General features: G+C 33.5%; 4 protein-coding genes across 4 annotated transcripts; 2 read left to right on the top strand and 2 right to left on the bottom strand.

Moving 5' to 3' along the window:
• Window positions 1-2: 2 nt before the first annotated feature.
• Window positions 3-3,351, bottom strand: LOC126748515 (kinesin-like protein KIF3A). The gene is made up of 8 exons (XM_050457794.1): window positions 3,194-3,351; window positions 2,866-3,101; window positions 1,846-2,373; window positions 1,602-1,796; window positions 1,347-1,547; window positions 1,218-1,291; window positions 746-1,163; window positions 3-695 (listed from the first exon to the last, which is right to left on the bottom strand). The coding sequence occupies exons 2-8, from the start codon at window positions 3,097-3,099 to the stop codon at window positions 465-467; spliced, it is 1,881 nt and encodes a 626-aa protein (XP_050313751.1). The 5' UTR covers window positions 3,100-3,101; window positions 3,194-3,351; the 3' UTR covers window positions 3-464.
• Window positions 3,352-3,616: 265 nt separating this feature from the next.
• LOC126749033 (uncharacterized) lies at window positions 3,617-8,114 on the top strand. The gene is made up of 3 exons (XM_050458640.1): window positions 3,617-3,774; window positions 3,885-4,170; window positions 7,327-8,114. Exons 2-3 carry the CDS (start codon window positions 3,894-3,896, stop codon window positions 7,971-7,973), a joined length of 924 nt encoding a protein of 307 aa, XP_050314597.1. The 5' UTR covers window positions 3,617-3,774; window positions 3,885-3,893; the 3' UTR covers window positions 7,974-8,114.
• LOC126749032 (uncharacterized) lies at window positions 4,432-5,873 on the top strand. The gene has a single exon (XM_050458639.1). The coding sequence runs from the start codon at window positions 4,674-4,676 to the stop codon at window positions 5,751-5,753; it is 1,080 nt and encodes a 359-aa protein (XP_050314596.1). The 5' UTR covers window positions 4,432-4,673; the 3' UTR covers window positions 5,754-5,873.
• Window positions 8,115-10,392: 2,278 nt separating the features above from the next.
• LOC126749118 (uncharacterized) lies at window positions 10,393-13,040 on the bottom strand. The gene is made up of 4 exons (XM_050458765.1): window positions 12,494-13,040; window positions 11,946-12,449; window positions 10,576-10,705; window positions 10,393-10,523 (listed from the first exon to the last, which is right to left on the bottom strand). The coding sequence occupies exons 1-4, from the start codon at window positions 12,692-12,694 to the stop codon at window positions 10,438-10,440; spliced, it is 921 nt and encodes a 306-aa protein (XP_050314722.1). The 5' UTR covers window positions 12,695-13,040; the 3' UTR covers window positions 10,393-10,437.

The following is a 13,040-nucleotide window of genomic DNA, read 5'->3' as shown; positions in this document are numbered from 1 at the left end:
CCTTTTTGTAGTTTCAAAAAAAACATGTATTTCAAACAAATAAAGCAACAAAACTAAAAAATAAAGTTTTACATATAGATTGTGCTCGGATTCTATATAATCCAGAAATAAAGTATATACAGGGTGTCCGGACATTACGCGTACGTAAATGTTTAAAGTCGTTTTTCACGGAAACCGTTAATTCTACAATGATGCAACAAGAGCGCTCTTTTAAAAGATATTTTGTTGCTCTTTACTAATTTCACATTCAATTCGAAAAAATTGTATAGAAGTTTGTTGCATTAATTTTTCATGTAGAATCGCCCACCGAAATCCTGACGCGCAATGTCCGGATACCCTGTATAAGCATGACTATATAAAAAATTACCTTATCTTTATAATATACATTATTTATGTATTGCAATAATAACTAAAAAAAATCACAAAAAATTGACTAGATCAAGAGGCAATAAATACTGAACATTTTATCTTGTTGGTACCGGCACCGCGGAATAAGTTTTTAAAAGCGACCTTTTACTAGTAACTCGTTTTTTCTCAGGATATTTATGGTACACCTGTTTCATATCAAATGAGACCCGGGGGTTTTCTTCGGTGACAATCTGACGTTTGCGCATGTTGTTGCCCGTGTAGGCCACCCCTTGCAGTTGGTATTCTTGAGTGTCGTTATTAAACGTGCAATAGTTCTGAATTAAACGCTGCAAAAAAAATATGAATAATCCTAAAATAAGAATTTCTAAAAACTCACTTTATACTCTTGCGGAATATAATAATCAATCATGAGCATCGACAATTGAATTTCCCTCATCAGTAAGCGGTTATTATCGTTTAACGCCTCCATCTCCCTCTGATACTCATGCTCCTTATCGGCATGTTCCTCTTTGGCTTCCTTAAACCTCTGCTGCACCATAACGATTTTCCTGGTCAAATCTGAGTCTTCTTCCTGCAAAGAAGAGTATTTTTCCTCAATATCGATTTTCTCCTCTGCCATTTTGTTGAAGGCCTCTTCCAGAGCCTGGTGGCTTTTGTCCAAGTTTTCCAGCTCTTGTCCTGAACTCATTAACAAAAATTCTTGCTGCTGGGCTTTTTCTAGGAGGTTCTCACCACCACAGATGATTTTCTTTTGGATTATCGCCATACGTTCTTCGAGCTCCCGCTTTTCAGCCCTAAAAACCATGTAAATAAATATAATTAAAGCCTTAAAGTTTAGTAATGCTTACTCTATTTGTTCAATCTCATATTGGGCCTTCTTGACTTTTTCTTGATCTGCTGGGGTTTTGGGTTTCTTTTTAGACTGTTAAAAAAATTATTAGCAATAGATTGAAATAAACTAATTAGATAAATCTTACTAGTTTTGGTTGATCAGCAGCCATACTAAGCAAAGACAGTTTTTGCTGCAGTTCAGCAATTTCATTTTCAAATCTCTCGATAAGGCCTCCCTCTTCAACATTGATCTTTGCAAAGTTTCTAATGTATTTAGCTTTATAAGCATAACGCAAAGTACTGTAGGTTTCTTCATAATCTGATTCACTTGGACCAACCATAGTGATCTAAAGAGGGGAAATGAATTAATTTTTTTAATAAAAAATTGATCATATACTTACCATGGTTGTTTTTGAGTTGCCTCCAAGTGAGTCCTGGAGAAGTCTGGTTAATTTTGAATTTCTATATGGGATAAAGCTCTTATTCTCCACAAGTGCTTGAATCACATTTCCTAAGGTTAGGAGGGACTGATTTATACTGCCAGACTCACGAAGCCCTATGCCTGACACTCCAGTTTTGTTAGACCTTTCTGACCCCTATTGAAAATCAAATGTTGATATGGAAGGTAAATTTTTTTTTACTTACAGCAAGATCAACCAAATTCAACTTCCCCACAGTAGTCTGATTCTTCAATCTATGCCTTGTCTCAACCACAATAGTAAAAACAGCATGTGACCTTGAGCTAACATTATTCATCAATGTAGACCTAGTGATCCTATTTTTATTTCCCCTCTCTAATAGTTGAGTGATTGACTCAACTGAATCAACTGTAAACCCGGTCAAATCCTTCACATAAATCCCAATATCAGTTCTCTCTTTTATTTGCAGTCTTTTATTAGGATCAGCACCCAACAGGTCTCTCACTTCTTCATTGTAAATTTCCAAGTACATAACTTTGACTATGAAGGATCGGTCTTCACTAGAATTTGCTATTTGAGTGAAAATATGTGTAAATGTGTTGGGGATGATGCCTCTGATCTCTGGTACTTCATGGTTGCCAGTCATGGTGAATGTTTTACCAGTTCCTGTTTGACCATAGGCAAATATTGTGCCATTGTAGCCTTCGAATACTTGTTCTACTAAGGGGGCAGCTGCTATACGATATACATCCATCTGGAAGACCACTTGTGTTTAATCAATCAATCAAATGCTTAAGTTATGTCCTAGTGCCAGTTTATTGTAAACTGTTTAAGGTACATTAATAGAGTCATTTGAGAGAAAAAAAATTATAAAAACGGCATAAGTGAAGCATGCTTTAGAATGCTGGGAAATTCATCCCCCTCAAAAGAATCATTTATCATGCACATAAGTACTTGAAATCCAACATCACTAAGGTGAAGAAGGATTGTGATTGAGATGTCATTATAGTTAGAAGAATTTTAATTTTTTAACAGTTTCTATAAGTTCAGGAATATCTACTGGTGCCAAGACAAATAAATTAGGGACCTTTTTCCTATCAAAGATAATTGAGGAGATTTTGATCCTGAATTGACCTGTGAAGATTTTTGCAATGGAGCCATAAAACTCATGAAGAAAGTTACTGACAATGACTTATTTTTTCTCTCATCTCTTTTTTTTTTAATGCTGTTAATCTATAATACTTACCTGATTAGCTGTAGGTGCAAAAATATAATCTAATTGAAAATACTTCCGATCTGTGTCCTTCCCTGTGGACTTCTCGATGGGCTTTTGAAGCATAACAACATTATCTTGGTAGTCGCACACTAAGACTGGCCGGTTCCCTTCTTTCAGTTCTCGATCATTGAAGGGACGGATCCTTAGGAAAACCTTTACATTGTTCGAGTTTCTTTCTGGTGCTGAGGACCTTTTGTCACCCATTTCTGTAATATATGAAGATGTTATCCCTTGCTCTTCTGGGGTTTTAAAACGTTTTGTACTAGTGTTTTAATTGTGGTTGCTACTGACAACTTACTTGAATACGTGAAATGGCAAAATGGGGGTTTCAAATAATTTGTTCCCTACTCTTAAATAAAGACTCTATTATTTCAGACTGATTATGGTTTGTTTTGATTCAGTAGGTCCTGTGGATTGCTATTTTGTATATTTTTTATAATTTTTTTTTCAAAACAAGAAAACTGTCAACTGTCATGTCACAAACGTCATTTTGCTTGAGTTGAATTTAAAGTCATTGAAGTAAGAGAGGAAATCCCAAAATAATAATGATTATTATTAATTTAACACTAAAAATTCCGTTTACATTGCAAAAGAGCTTCAACAATAATACTGTTATATAAACTATGCCCCTCCATGCATATCTATTAATGGATGCGCAGAAACCCGAACTGGTCACTGCGTTGGTCCAAGAAGCGGGAAAAATTTGAATTTTGAAAAAAATTGGGATTGGTCAGTTGACTTAAACAGAGTTCTGCGCATAAGAAAATCCCAAATCCCAAACCGACGCGACGCCATTGTTCATCCACCCGTTTGTCTTCCGTTTGTGCGGCCTGTTGCATCAGAGTCTTTTGGTGTCTTGGTTCCTTTTGTTAATTTCAGGTAAATATTTCTATTTAAAAATGATTTTAGATTAGCAATATTTACCGCAGCTAATCAAAGGTATCCAAACTAATAATTAATTCTGGTTATTATTTATGAATTTCTTCTAGAACGAGAAAATGGACGGTGGCGTTGGTCGCGACCAAGAAGACAGCAGCTCAACTGATGCTTTTTCCACAACCAGCGAGGTCAGCTCCGTGTATATTGGGGATCTAATAACCCCTGAACCGGTACAAGATTTGAGAAATAAACGCCGTTTCTACCCTCAAAACCAGGGGCCATCGCATACCCACCATTCGCATTTCTCTAGTTGTCCGTGCACCCCGATATGCCAGGGGACTTCAGCAGGACCCCATCTAAAAAAGCCTAAGGTGGAACCCGCTGAACCTGATGAAGGTAAAATTATACCATTAAAATTACTTTGAAGTAAACCGCATGCGTCCGCTTGGGTCGATTGGTCCAAACCGGTAATTGTGAAGGTTTTATTGATTTTTTTTTAAATTTTATTTTGATGGAGATTTTTCTTATTAAGGGCTGGGAAAAGGGGGAATTTTTATCAGTGGGGCATTTTCAAAGTACAAAATATTTTTGCAACTCATATACGGTGGTAACGTACCTTACACAGCACGTCAACTTAGGGTTTTTTGATATAATGACAGCTCGTTGGCAGCAGTGATCACGGTAAAGTTGTTTTGGTTTGTGTTGGGACCCTATATAAAAATATATTATCCAACTACTATATTTACAACATAAAACCTTTAAAAACATAAATACATGTTAACTTACCCAGCACATAATAATGCTTTACTGTTAACCATAATTCTTACAAAAAACCACCACCAGTATATTCCTTAAAACATTTCTTTATTGTGAGTGTGTAAAGTGGCTATTGTAAAGCAATGGGTGGTTGTCGGTGCTCTTATAAGTCCTGCTTGAACACCACTAAACTCGCAGACAACATCCACTTCTTCCATTTCCCAGTAAACAACAGGGAACGGTGCATTACTTGGATAGAGAACTCGGGGAAACCGAACTTTTATGACTTAGAAGAAGATCAGCTTCGCAACAAAGTTATTTGTGAAGTTCATTTTGAGGAAAAGTATTTCACAAACAATCAAAGAAGGAGACTTGCATTGTCCGCAATACCAACCCTTGACGGAGACTATATGGAACAACCAACATCTCCAATGGAGCCTGATCCAGCTCCAGTTTACACACCTTCAAATCAGTATAATGATGTGAGAGTTATACCAGCCAATGATGATGGCACAGTTTTTGTATTGGACACTGAAAATATGTTCACCATTTCACCCAAAATTGAGTCTTATATTATTAAAAATGGGGTCTTAGTTAAAACAAACTCTGCCCAACCTACTCGTAACACACAAGGGAAACCTGCTAAGCCCCCAACATCAAATCGATTTACAAAAGTTTCTGGTAATTCATGCATTTTAACTGCAGCAGAGAAAGAAATCGCTAATATAAACACCCCTCCTGGACCAACAAAAACTGTTAAACCAACTGTAGTGCAACCAAGTAGTTCTAGTATGGAAGTTGTTCCCATTGATAATGAGGAACAAGAAAGCGTTGAAGTAGTATATGAAAATGGTTCAAGTGAACCACAGAAACCAGAAGTTGTTACACCATCAGCACCAAAACCTGGAGTAAATAAAAACTATTTAAAGAAAATCAAGCAGCACAGTCGAGACATCGCTAGCATCAAAAGAATGTTAAAGGAAAAGATAATGGAGCCACCCAAACCAGATATTAAGACTATTTTGAGTGAGCTGCAACCACAAATACCTGCAAGCTTATTTACTATTATTAGTTTAATTTTGGGCGAGAAAAACGAGTTAGATGAGGAGGATATTGAATTTTTTACAACTTTTCATAGAGGGTCACCTGAAACCTATCAAATGCTCTCTCTGAAGTATAAGTGGAACCTACCGAGTGTTGATATTGTAGAAACTTCTGAATAGTTAATTGTGTTTTATGCATAATATTGTAACATTTGTTTTAATCTTAACACTTCTTTTTTATTTATTCAGACTTTATAATGATTATGTATTATGAATAAATTATAGTGTTTTTCACAAGAATATTTTTATTTTTATCATAGGTTTTTATAACTATAAATACTTTAAGAAAACCGAAAAAAATTGACACCTCCTGTTGATCTTTTTAGTAATGTGGTTACAATTTTTTGAATTTCTTTATAATTTTTTTTTAATTAAACCCTAAATAACCCTTCGATAAATTACAAAACTAAATTCAAACACAACTGTTCACATTTTTAAGAAGTTATCAGGTTCCTGCTGTCCTGGAAAAGAAAATTACTTCACTGTTTGGCAAGTGATCTCAAAAGTTGACGTATCTAATCTAGATTTCAAATTAGTAAAATACTCAATGGATTATTGGTTCAATCGGGGTGTATTTTTTTTAGTACATAGTCAAATGTATCAAAGCTAAATTTATAATTGTACAGTAATGAAATGTTAATAAAAATTTTTTTACTTCATCAGAGTATAATAAAGATACATCAAAACCATCAGTCTATACAGTGGTATTTGAAATCTTAAGATGTTTCTTAGGTAGTGACTGTAAATCTTGTCTTACTGTGAAGTAATCTGAAAGATATTTAGGGCACCTAGTATTTTTTATTTTGGTGTAATGTGGTTCTTAAATTTCATTTCAAACATGGGTTAAATGTAAAAAACAAGGTTGCAGTAATCTAGTTGTGACCAAACAAGAGCGTCCACAAAGATTAAGAAAATTATATTTAAATTGATACAAATTTTTAAGCAAAGCATAATTTTTATAGACATACAGTTAAAAGTTTAAGACCACATCAAAAATGACAGCCATAGTTATATGTAAAGTAGTAAAATTAAATTGAAGAAATTCTATTTTTAGATAGATACTCTTGTGACAAGGGATTTAGTGTTAGATACTTGATCTTGAAAAGATAAATCTCATAAACTTGACAAATTTGTGCTGAATAGGTATTTTCAATCCAATTGGTATTTAAGAGACCATAATTATTACTTTAGCAAATTCAAGATTAGGTCTGACCAGAAATTTATTTATTTAGTCAAAAAAACTAATACAAGTTATACAACGAGGTTAGTTAATATTTACCATATTACATTTTAAAAAATTTAATGATTAATAATCAGTATACAATTACCACAAACATATGTATATTATACAAATAAAAAGAAAAAGCCCATGCTTTATAGTTGCATTAATAATTGAGTATTCCTCTTTTGTCTATTGAAGAATTATGAAGCAGCATTTATTCATGTTAATATACATGCTGTTCACGATTGCTTAAATATTATTTAATCCAAAATAACAAGTCACCATAGTAATGTCAAGGTTGGGTTGGGTTGGAAAATCGGTAAGTACACTTCAATGGCATGTACCAATAATCATCCATTTCATTTTAAACTCTTTGGGAAGATATTCAACTGCCTGGAATAAACATTTAATTTATTTCCAGGCAGTTGAAATGTTTTTTTTCAGGTTTAAGTAAAACTCCTTATTTTCCAGGATTTACCGATCAAACAGCATCAGTTCCGGCTCCGATGCAATACAATAGAGTTCAAGTGAAGTCTTTGAACCAACTGATGCCACAAGCTGCGTCCACCTCAGGATCGAGGCCCAGTACTTCCTCAACTGCTGGTGGATCCAACCAGAGGACCGTTGTCGGAGGGCCTCCGAAACTGGTGCCAATCAGTTATAGGACTTTGGACCAAAAAATCACGATTATACCAAATGCGTCTTGTGTTATTCAAGACATTGTGTTTCCACCGCCTCCGCCTCCCGTCCCTTCAAGACGTAGAAATCGATCCAACAATGCAACGGCCGAGTCTAGCGTAGGCTCAAGTGTGTCGACATCTTATGAAGATCTCGTGAGGAAGATCAAGAAGAATAGCGAGGAGATCGTTCGTATGAAGCAGATCCTAGACGAAATGGAGCAGCAGCCCAAGCAGAACTTCGACTCGTTTTTGAACAACGTGTTGAAACTTATGGTTCCGCCAAGTTTGTTCACAATTATCAACATTGCCGCGGAACCGACCTATCAACTGACCGATGAGGATCGCAAATTTTTGTTTCACTTCCAGACAGATGCACCGGAAGCTTACAGAATGCTCATTGAGAAGTACAAATGGAACTTGCCCCTTTTGAAGAAGTAGACACACTGGGGTACAGTGTCATACGGGTTTCATTTTAGTCAGAATTAAATTTTTTGTTTTGTTTTAGAATTTTTGTTTAAGTTTGAATATGTTATTTTTTTATAATCTGCTACTTTAACTTAATAAAGGTATTTTACCAGCGATTTTAGTATTACTGATGACTGAAAAACAATAATTAAGTCATCCATCTTATAAGATGGCTTTAAAACTATCATAAAAAAAGTGTAATGGAAAATTCAAAAATTAAATTTAGATATCAAACTAAATATACATTTTGATAATCAATGGTGAACAAAATATGATAGCAGTTCCTTACATTTCACACTAAATCCATTAAACGCCATAAAGAAATCAACCTGACTAAATTTTTCATTAAAATGTCTGCACTACAGAAATTGGATCTAGAATTGGTACGATGAAAGAGCACTTTAAATAAATGAGAGTTTCTAGTATGTTGACTTGGAACATGAAAATTAGGAAGACTCGAAGTTTAATAGAATTAATATGCCCACTGGCAAGTTTATGTAAGAAAAACATCTGGCTGCAATGTCGTCTAGATTCTAGTGTTTGAAGGCCAAAAATGTAACATCCTTCGAGATAATTTACATGTGAAATATCATTTGTTAACCTAAAGGCCAGCAGCCTGACAAACTTATGCTGGACAGTCTGTAATAGATCAATATGGTACTGGTAAACAGGTGTTATTCTAAACATGATCAAAAAATCTTTAATATGATGTGAAATCAGAGGAAGTTCCTGGTAAGCCTTTCCCACTAATGATAAAAAATGATAATTGAATCAACCATTCCCCTATATTATACACAACATACAAAAATAATAAAATCTTAGAAAGAGCAATTAAAGCAATTCAATTTCATGGATATAATAAAATTAATTTAAATAATGAAATACAAAAAATAACTTATTTAATGTCGTTAATCAAAATGATTTCAATTATATATGCTTCTGCATTAATAAGAGTTATCTAAATAATTTTCAAAAAACAAATTCACATAAATAAAATAAATCTACTTTATAATAAAAATATAAATCAAGAACTGTTAAACACATTTAATAATAATTTTATAAATAAAACTGGCATTAATTTGTCATATAGTTTTATCCGATACAGAAAAACTTGATTTTACTTCAAAAATTCTGCCCAAATTAAATATCATTTTATTTGACCTATAGAAAACGCAACGCATACTTACCAAGGCATCAACAAGATGAATTTAGAATTAGGACAAAGATAGAAATTCAAATTAAACAAATTAGTTAGTATCTTTGGGAGAAAATTAAAACTGAGTCTTTTAATCTTCTCCTGAAGATGCTTGCGAAACACGTGTCGAGAATAAAATAAAGAGTTTTGGTTAGTGCTAAAACTGTCTCGTAATTTGAGCGTCACACCAAAGATTCCAACCAGAGTACTATCATTAAATTACATTAGGATCACACCTCTTTAATTTCAAAATAAGTAACCTTTGAAGTTTTTGTTATCTTTCAATCAACGTTGAAATTATATTAAAAAAAAGTGTTTTAAGTAAAGTCGAGTTCGGTAGAAGTTTTGAAGGGAGTGTAGACAAGAGATTGAAAAGATATTTTGTTCATATTTTTAATTAATTTTATTTATTTTGATAATGGTAGTGAATATACCGACACCTTGGTTCAAATTAGATAATTCTCATATAATTTAGCAAATATGTCGAGTCACAATAACCAAAATAAAAAAAAATAGGTTTAAAAACCTGTACTAAAGAAATTGACCAAATCCTTACTCTTTTTTGAAAAACTCTTAATTTATTATAAATATAATCGGGAAGCATCTGGTGTTTTAATTTAAAAATAAACAAATAGACGTTATACAAAATTCTTTGAAGGATTTAGTATATAAAACTGGACCAACTACTCGAGAAGACATGATAGTCCGAATTCAAAATGCGATAAATAGTATACCAAGAGAGGAAATTGAGTCAGCTGTCAACTCCACCCAGAAGAGATTAAACCAGTGCATTAAAAATAACGGACAACATTTTGAACATTTACGATAAAACTATTAATTTATTTTTAACGTTTATTTTTAAGTTCTGTGTTCTTGTTTTTAGTGTAATTGCTCCTGCTGTTGTTGGACAGTTTTATTAAGAAATTTTTTTTTTGAATTTGATTGAATTTTTTTTTTTTTAAAGTCAGGAGGTTCTTGATTGTTCTCAAGTAAATTATTGTATTTAAAACTTATTTAACTGACATTAAATATAACGAAGATATTGTTAAAGATTTAAGTTCATATTTCTTTAAAATACGTGAATAAGTCTATTTTCTTCTTCTTTTTACTATAAATGACGTAATACTCATAAAATAAGTGACTAATCATTCCCCTGTCACATATATCGCGAAACTATAACAAATTAAACAAATATCGTGCCAAGAAAAAAGGGTTTATTAAATACCAAATTACAATGCATATTTAGTCAAACTCTGACCCAATGGTAATGCTAATCTCACCGGGTAGAACTATGGTCTGATGATACCATCTGTTGGTGTCCAGAACAACTGAAAATCTCATGGTTATTTGGATATTGAATTAGGTGCATCACTCACTCACTAATTTCTCCAGGTTCCATGGCAACTTCCAACTGCTGACATTTGTAGTAACATTCTGGAGGTGGAGCTAACTTCCATAGTTTCCTCCCTTTCAGTTGGGCTTGCCATGATGGATAACGGACGTTGTCCACCTATAATAAATAAAGTGGACAACATTATATTCATAATAATAATAATAATAATAAACCTTTTATTGACTTATATACAAAAGACAATAGGTAGCAGTTTTTAACAATTTACACACAGTTGCATACTATGTTTCATTGGTTTTCTAGTTCAATTAAGTCTTTTAATTCTTCTTAAAACACGGACAGCTTAAAGTTTTAAAATTTTCAAGTATTTTATTTATATAGCTGCTGCTTGATACTGAAAACAAGATTAAATAAATTCAGCTGAATATTCGGGTTTAAGAAATTTAAAACACTAAAAAATCACTATATCTAAATTAGGAAACAGTACAAGAGACTTGGAATATTAGTAAATAAACAATCTTTAAATGGTGATTCGGTTGATGAATCTAGTAAATTTTATAGCAGGTGTCAATTTTTTATGCCAGTTAATAAATTTTATATGCAAGTATTAAAATATTTTTTCTAGACAGTGATGACTATAATGAGTGCACGTTGTATCAAAATTCATGTATTTTATTTAGAATTTAAAAATATAATAAACGTAGTGAGGCTTGTAAAATAAGCATCTACTTCTGGTACACGCAAATGTATGAATACTGAAATAGAGTATTTCCAAAAACCTCCATTGGCGATATTAAAAAAAATTGCTTCCTGCGAAAATATATATTTATATTCATAAATTGTTTTAATTTAAAATATGAATTATCCATATGGAAATCAAATTTCACGATATTTTGATCCATATACAATATATATGCTTTTTCTTTCCAATTGACCATAGTGTCATTACCGTTATTATTATTTTCTATAAGATTTCTCGAGATCTTTTTAATAAGATCTGTAGTAATGGCAAATAAATCTGAAGATCATCAACGTATATATAGTATAAGGAATTATTTATAACATTTATGATATTAACAGTAAAAATTAAGAACAGCATCGGTCTACCAAGCTCATCGAGCAGTCGAACAGTTTGGCTCCTTTTTATCAAATAATTTAATGCCTTTAACATGTCAATTAATATAGCGGGGCAGCAACCACTATAATACAACAAGTGCAACTATAGCCTTGTCGTAAACTAGACTAGAACTTTGGCAAGATATTTTTAATGTCAAGATCTACAAAAATTTTGAGGCAGTGAGTAATATGCTAATTGGTTGTGTATTAGCAATATTAGACTTAGCTTTCTTTAAAATAGGTGTTATTAGAGCCTTTTTATAGGGATAAGCGTAATACGTACATGCATATGTGCACCATGTCCTGGCCCTCCCATAAAGATCCAACTAAGAGCAATATTTTCAACCATTCCAGAAAAAAAGTACGGTTTATCATAAAACTTCTTAAGATACCTCCCTGCTTCGTCATTGCAATTGTTCCACCCAATATACCAAGGTTTTTCGCCCGGTTTCAGCATGGCTCTGTCCTTGCTCATATTAAAAACCTCCTGCAAGGACTCAAACTCGGTTTTGTAAGGGAAAAACTGGCAGTTCCGGTGTTTGTTGCGGTTCATCTCAACCGAGCTGTAAAGCTGCTTAAAAAAGTCGAAATTAAACAGTTTTAATGCGGGCCATTCTCGGGCTCCATCTGCTACTACCACGGGGTGATTGGGTTTGATGTACTTCTCAAGAAATTCTTCGGAAGTGACGTTTGAGATCTTAGGGATGCTTGAGACACCCTCGCAAATGTCACAGTATTCCGGGGAGCGAAATAGCCTCGGGATTTCTGAAGGCATATCTAAAATACACTGCAAAAAATACTATAGGAAAAACTGTTTCGCAACACACTCACATCATAAGTGTTTATCAAATGAATCTTAGAGAGAATAAAATAAGTGAACAGGGCAGCACAAAACACTTTTAGGCACCACTTTCTCTTTTCATGATGTGACAACTTTTTTCGAATTCTCAACTTTTCAAGTTTCTCTACTGGGATGTTCGAGCTATTGAACTTACATAAAATCTCCGCGAACTGCTCTTTCGCTTTCTCCATGTTCAACTGGCGCTAGAGCCCTTTTGGGCCACATCCAATCCGCAGTTTATCAAGAAGCCCAGATGGCTGTAGTTAATCAAGCGGATAATCCATTACAGAGTTATTTACTTCCACCTGTTAACCCGTAAGGGTTGATTCTGTTTTGGAGGAGTTCGTTTATTGGGAAATATTATGGAAAAGTTAAGGAATTATTTTTAAGTTTGATGTAGGAAATGGAAGTTTCTTGCAACGTTACTGGCACTCGTTATGGTGGAAGTCGCGATGAGGAGTTTTAATATATAATTCTTTAGGCCCATTAAAACGTACAGGAGGAGGTTTAGCCAACTCTTTATACATATATATACCC

This window comes from Anthonomus grandis, chromosome 22 (assembly GCF_022605725.1).
Source record: "Anthonomus grandis grandis chromosome 22, icAntGran1.3, whole genome shotgun sequence".
NCBI classification, from domain to species: domain Eukaryota; kingdom Metazoa; phylum Arthropoda; class Insecta; order Coleoptera; family Curculionidae; genus Anthonomus; species Anthonomus grandis.
Note: the sequence above shows the minus strand (reverse complement) of the source record. Positions and strands in the feature narration are given on the sequence as shown.

Coding starts and splice junctions, on each gene's coding strand:
- LOC126748515 (XM_050457794.1), bottom strand. CDS start 3,099: ATGGGTGACAAAAGGTCCTCAGCACCAGAAAGAAACTCGAACAATGTA. Junction 1,292..1,346: donor CTGCTGATCAACCAAAACTA/GTAAGATTTATC, acceptor TTTTTTTAACAG/TCTAAAAAGAAACCCAAAAC. Junction 696..745: donor ATATTCCGCAAGAGTATAAA/GTGAGTTTTTAG, acceptor TTTTTTTTGCAG/CGTTTAATTCAGAACTATTG.
- LOC126749032 (XM_050458639.1), top strand. CDS start 4,674: ATGGGTGGTTGTCGGTGCTCTTATAAGTCCTGCTTGAACACCACTAAA.
- LOC126749033 (XM_050458640.1), top strand. CDS start 3,894: ATGGACGGTGGCGTTGGTCGCGACCAAGAAGACAGCAGCTCAACTGAT. Junction 4,171..7,326: donor ACCCGCTGAACCTGATGAAG/GTAAAATTATAC, acceptor CTTATTTTCCAG/GATTTACCGATCAAACAGCA.
- LOC126749118 (XM_050458765.1), bottom strand. CDS start 12,694: ATGGAGAAAGCGAAAGAGCAGTTCGCGGAGATTTTATGTAAGTTCAAT. Junction 12,450..12,493: donor ATTTGATAAACACTTATGAT/GTGAGTGTGTTG, acceptor TATTTTTTGCAG/TGTATTTTAGATATGCCTTC. Junction 10,524..10,575: donor CATGGAACCTGGAGAAATTA/GTGAGTGAGTGA, acceptor TGAGATTTTCAG/TTGTTCTGGACACCAACAGA.